The sequence below is a fragment of the Fukomys damarensis genome, unplaced genomic scaffold (genome assembly GCF_012274545.1).
Source record: "Fukomys damarensis isolate Sample0158 unplaced genomic scaffold, DMR_v1.0_HiC HiC_scaffold_39, whole genome shotgun sequence".
NCBI classification, from domain to species: domain Eukaryota; kingdom Metazoa; phylum Chordata; class Mammalia; order Rodentia; family Bathyergidae; genus Fukomys; species Fukomys damarensis.
In genome coordinates, this window is record NW_022900951.1 from 33,722,044 (window position 1) to 33,728,043 (window position 6,000).

General features: G+C 41.5%; 1 protein-coding gene across 1 annotated transcript in view; it reads left to right on the top strand.

The window, feature by feature from the left end:
• Tspan7 (tetraspanin 7) overlaps positions 1 to 5,427 on the top strand; it is a gene marked incomplete at its 5' end in the record, with an annotated part of 131,826 nt that extends 126,399 nt beyond the window's left edge. The window contains 2 exons of the mRNA XM_010636228.1: positions 4,551 to 4,626; positions 4,896 to 5,427. Of these exons, the coding sequence (XP_010634530.1) occupies positions 4,551 to 4,619 (69 nt within the window). The remainder of the gene's footprint in view (positions 1 to 4,550; positions 4,627 to 4,895) is intronic.
• Positions 5,428 to 6,000: the final 573 nt, after the last annotated feature.

Below are 6,000 nucleotides of genomic sequence, written 5' to 3' on the forward strand. Positions count from 1 at the left end.
CTGAAATATGGAATATACAGAAAAGTGTATAAATTATAAATTAATACTTTAATAAGTTCTCACAAAATGAACAGAACTGTGTGGCCCTCACTTAGATCAAGGAGTAGAACCTTAGCCTTAGCAAAGCAGAGAGCTCAGCTTTAGAGAAGTAGAAACACTTTTCTTCCTAAACAGTGTGAAAATCTGTGTGGTTGTTCATCCCACAAGAGCATGTGGCCTTAGTAACAATGAATGTTTTTTGTTGCAATTTCAAAATTCTCTTTTACTTTGCCTCATTGTTTTTGAGGCTCATGAAATGAATTAAACCCCCTACATGGCCAACACAAGGCAAACTAGAGTGGGATAACAAACAGTACAGCTAATTCAGTCTCTAGAGACATTTCAAAGGTACTCACCGCTCCTGTACTTTCTCCCGGCTACTCTAATATATCAGTAATAACACTCAGTAATGTGTCTATAATGGCTGCGGACACATTAGAGGTTCCTGAGCTTTGTAACTGATGCAAATGTCCAGGATGCACTTGACATCTTGCACACATACTTTTGCTAATGCATGTATGTGTAGCCTCATGTTGTGAGCACTACAACAGTGGACCTACTGTGTCTACATTTGTGTGTGTGTGTGTGTGTGTGTGTGTGTGTGTGTGTGGTACAGGGGATCGATGTGTCTGCGTTTGACATTTGAGGAGGAGTTTCCTTGGAGGAAAAAAGTATTGCTAAAGTCTCCTCTCTTGGTTATCCTGGAAAAATAAAAGGATGTGATAGCAATACTAGATAAGAGGAAAAGAATGCTTCAGTGAACCTGGGGTCTCATAGATGAAGCATCTAATTTCGAAGAACATTCCTGGCTGTCCATGAGTGTGTAAGTGGTGGGAAGCAGGATCTTGTTTTCATTAGTGAGATGAACCAAGTCAGATGGATCCTCCTCCACGTCATAAAGAAGCTGCTTAATGCCTCTCCTCCACTCCTCTCACACATCCTATGAAGGAATTCATGCTTAGATAAATGGCTAGCTGGCCTGATGAGTATTAATCTTTTCTGTGCTGCCTTAAAGAAATCCCTGATGTGGGAATTGTTGAATATGCTTTCTGACACATGGAAGCAGTAAGCAAGGACCTTTCGTCCCAAAGAACCTCCCAACAGAAACATTCTGCAGTAAGTTTAGGTCTCATCACTGTAAAAAGAAAACATAAAGCCCAGTAATATCACACAGCCAATCCTAGTCACCCACGTGGTTAGGTAGGTCTAGCAGAACAGAAACTAGAGACCTGTGGTGCTCATCTTGGGGAAGGGAGAAGAATGGTTATGGCTGGCTTTTACTAGACAAGTGCAGCTGTTTCAAGTGCCAGCAGCCTTGGGGACTCTGAAGTTGGTTTCTAGGCCAGTAGATGATCCATGGCCTCCTTGGGATAGTAGCAGCCACTTCAGAGCTTCCTTCCTGTTCAAGAAGAAGCAACCTACTGATACTGGTCAGTGATGCAGAAACAAAGCTTCAGGTACATTTGTTCAGAAATTTTAGAGCCAATGTTGTAGAAAACCTCACAATGGTCGGCTAATATTGATGAAACTATTGTGACTTGGCTCTCCTTGTAATGAGCAGGCTTTACTGAGTAGATATGAAAGTGGGTAGAAAAGAACAGAGCTTTCTGTCTCCCTTTTGCTTTCTCTCATCAGCCCTCCACCTTCTCCTAACCCATTTCCTTGCCTGCTCTTGTGACTTTCATGTTACCAGCTGTTGGAAGAAATTGGCCTTTTCTATCTGTGGTCTCCGAGATTAAAGGTAGGATAATGTGCAAGGAAAATGAAGCTGAGTGCAGCCTTTGAATAGATTGTACAAGAACTTTGTCCCCTGTTGGCTCGCTCGGCTAGCTCAGAGGCCTTGTTTGGACAACAGGATTTGGTCTCATCTTTAATGCTTCTCTCCTCACAATTCCCTTGTCTTTGCTCCCTCAGGGAAAAGCCCATTTATCTGGGTGGGCAGGTCGTACTGCCCTAGAAATTTATGGCAGGAGGTTGAATGTGTTTGGGTAGGGTAGTTCTTTCCTGTTCCTTTGGCAGCTACTCTTTCATTGAACTGGGCTTTGGGGAAAGAAGGCAGGGAGAAAGAGAAAGGGAGAGGGAGAGGGAGGAGAGAGAGAGGGAGAGAGGGAGGGAGGGAGGGAGAGAATATCCATACACGTATGTACAGTGCACCTCCCCAACCTCTCTCCCGGCCCCCTAAACGGCCTACAAGCCAAGCGCTTTGTGAGCCCAAATGTGGTATTACTCAATTTGTGATGCTGCGTCATGCCTTGGTTTAGCTGTGTGAGGGTACAGGGCGTCCTCTGTAGTAAATACTTCTCTACCCAAGGTAAATAGACCTAGGGCTTTGTTAGACTTGAAACCTACTAGGTTACAGTCCTCAGTGGAGACTGTAGAGCTGTTTTCCAGAACAAGTGAGAGTTGAGGGCCTTGCATGAGGTTGGGCAATGATTGCATGTCCAGGATTACAGTACTGACTTCCTCCTTCTCACCTGTTTTGCTGACTTAAATGTTAAGATCCAAAGTCACTTTTGTTCTTGCTTCAGATAGCACCTGAAAGGAATTAATTTTATGCTTTTATTTTTTTTAAAAAAGGTTTAAGTCCATTAATTATCAAGGAAAAATGTTCTTATCAAAAATACAGATCCTACTCTCACGAATCGGTCCCATGTCTGACCCAGGGTCCCCAGTCTGCTGGGCTGATTTATTATGTGCTGGTAGTTAGTTCTTTTTTGGGTCCTTAAAAACACCTATCTACCTTTTCTATGTAGTGGGACAAAACTGGACCTATTCTCAGATAGAAAGGGTGGATGACTGGTGTCATTTGGGGCAGAAACCCATTCTCTTATAAAATGGGATTATAGTGTTGTACGGGTTTGCAATAGCCAACAATTTGTTACACTTGAATGTGTTAAGTATCTTCAATACTTGTGCTTTTGGCTAGAGTCTAATTTTTTGATATGACTAAGAATACAATTCAAATTCCTGGGAAGATTTTAATTTTTCATTGGATAGAAAAATCTGAAGGTTACAGCTATGATACCTTTGGTCACTTTGCACTAAGTACATGATGATACTAAGTTTTTTGTGGCATGAAATGACATTGGCCAGGGCCGTGGCAGGTGATAGGGTGAGTGCAATGAGGTAATGAGTTTGCCTTCCCTCACAGAGTTTATATTTTGCATATTTCACGACACAGTTTTATTTTTTAAAAATATAAGAATCAGGACTGACTCCTCACTGATGTATTAACAGCCAGGAGAACAGAGTACAGGGGTTACCCTTTCAAACAATGTGAACTGGAATGACTTCACATGTTTTGCCTATAAGACAAGGGTGACCAGGTGGAGTTCCTTCCCCTGCAGACTTTATTAAAACACATTTCTGATTTAGCAAATCTAGGGCGGGGCCTGAGCATGTGCATTTCTAACAAGGTCCTAGGTGATCCTAATGGTTTGAGTCCTGTAACCACATGTGAAGTGAAACTGTACCAGGCTATCTCTAAAGGTGATTTCACTTCTGATCCATTAAAACCTGTGGAGTTGCTTAAAGATAAGGGACTACACCGGCTAAGGGAAAGTGGCATCTAGGCTCAAGTACACTTTTGAGTTCCTATCCAAAGAATGTTGATCCTCCAGATTCCTGTCTGGAAATTTGGGTTTCTAATGAGCAGAGCAAGATATGCTTAAGGTAATCTTGATTGTATCCTGTCCAAACCATTTTTATCAGATTTGCCTGTGCCACAGGTCAGGTCAGAGCACAAAAACAAATGGAGGACCGAGCCTTCTGAGGAGGTGGAGGTTTTCTGTGATTGGTTTTTCTGCCACCCCCTGAAAAATTAGAAGGTGGGCCCTGGGTAGAGATGCACACACTTGGGCCTAAGATAGTTAGTTATACAACTGAGACACAAAGAGAATTTAAGTCTTCACTTTCGCCTCCTATCAAGCTATGACTTTCTTTTCTCACTGGAAAATATATCTGATCAAGAATAATGTCCCTATTCTTGCCTCAAGGAAAGAACTATTATCTGTCAGCTAAGTACAGCTAGAAAATCATACTATATTGAGACATCTTCCAAATGCATGTACTTAATGGCTTTGAGTTAAATTTTGGCCTTTTAGTTAATATCTCACTAATTCCAGGTCACTTATTTTTTCATTATTCTCATAATATGAACACATTTTAATACTACTTAGTATCAAATGTTGTTCTTAAATGGTCAGAGTGAGCTACAACTGGAACCTTATGGCCAGTTCCAGAACTTCCAACTGGTCCTGTGCCAGCAGTTAGACCTCCTCTAACTTGGATCCCTCATTGAAATCTGGTGGTTCTTCTCTAGCAATCTTTCCCAGTCACATGTGGTAAAAATTACATCTAGGTATATACTTATATCAGAGTTTCAGGTCATGGTCTAGAAATATATGCAATTATTATGTATCAATTTGAAATAAAGATTTAAATCTAGAGTGAAAAAAGGGGTATAGTTCAGCAACTTGAGATTCTTGTCTTATTTGTCTCCTTGGCAACAGTTGATTGGCATGCTGCTGGCCTGCTGTCTGTCCCGGTTCATCACAGCCAATCAGTATGAGATGGTGTAAGGAGAAGGTAAGTGGTAATGGGGAATGTTTAATTTTGAGTGTTTCAAAAGGGTACCCATACTTCAATTCAGTGGTCAGGAGGACTGCCTGACCACTTTAGCTACCTAATCTTGGTGGCACTTGTCCACATATAAAATTCTCATTCTCATGGTGCTGGGGAGGAGTTTTGATGCATGCTATTGTGGAAAACATGCAAATGTTCCTTTCAGCTTCTTACCTTTATTTTTTTAAGTTCTTCTAAATGGTGAATCACTCGTGTTTTAATTTCTCTCTCAGTCTTTCAAGAACGTTGGAAGAAGAGACCTGTGTTAAAAATGAACTACAGCAATCTCTGAAAGACTTCCAAACAATGTTAGAGCACAGTACATAATACACCTGCCCCCTGTTCCCACTTCCCCAACCCTGCGTGCAACTGACCCCCCTACTTAGTCTCTTCTCCACCTTTCAGACCGAATCACCTATAGTGTCTATCTTGTGAAGCCCTGTTGTGCCACAGAGTATAATCAGGTCCCCCTGCAGCTAGTCCTAGTGAACCCTACCCTGAAGCCCTGTGCGTGCCAGCTCCTCCAGTGTACTTGGTCCAACTGCAGCTCACTGTAGGTGACTGGTTATCACACCATCACTGGCCCCCTGGGGCCTGCATGTAATGTGGGAGACGCCTGTTACCCCCTGACTGTGGTCAATAAATGCCATACACCGTAACATAGATAAGCAGATGATAGTTATCTGTTCGTTTGGCTTAATCTTGTTTGGTTTGGTTTTCCCTTTATTAAGGCTCTTTCCTACCTTCTTTAGGCTGCCTAGGACATGTAAAGAGACACATCAGTAATTGTTCACAAGGAGAAAAAAAGAATGTGTCACGCATGATGGAAATTGTTGAGCATTAGATGGCCTCTTTGCTCATCATTGTTCTGTACCTGGGTGTGTAGAGACAGTTTAGTGCCCCTTTGCCTCTCAGTTGAAACCTGTATAATCCCATTACAAAGCTGTGCTGTTGCTTCCTGTGAAGGCAATGAGATTATCTTTGTTTTTTCCCAATTAATTGCTATGATATTATTTTACTTCTTTCTGTATTTTGTTCTTGCATTGACATTACAGACTTCCAGGACCTCATCAGATCAATTTAAAACTGAGTGCAAAGGGGGAGCAAAAGTCAAAATATTTTTAAAAGATCTTTAAAATTAATTCCTCTGTCTAGCATGCCAACAAGAATGCATTGATATTGTGAACATTTGTGATATATGTATTAATAAATAGAGCAATTACAAATGGGTGTCTTGTGCTTCTGTCCTTTGGTTGCTATGACAGTTCTGAAACATATTTCTATGCCATCCTGCTTGTCAGGTAACTGAAGGTGGCCCACTTTATGCAAAGACACAAA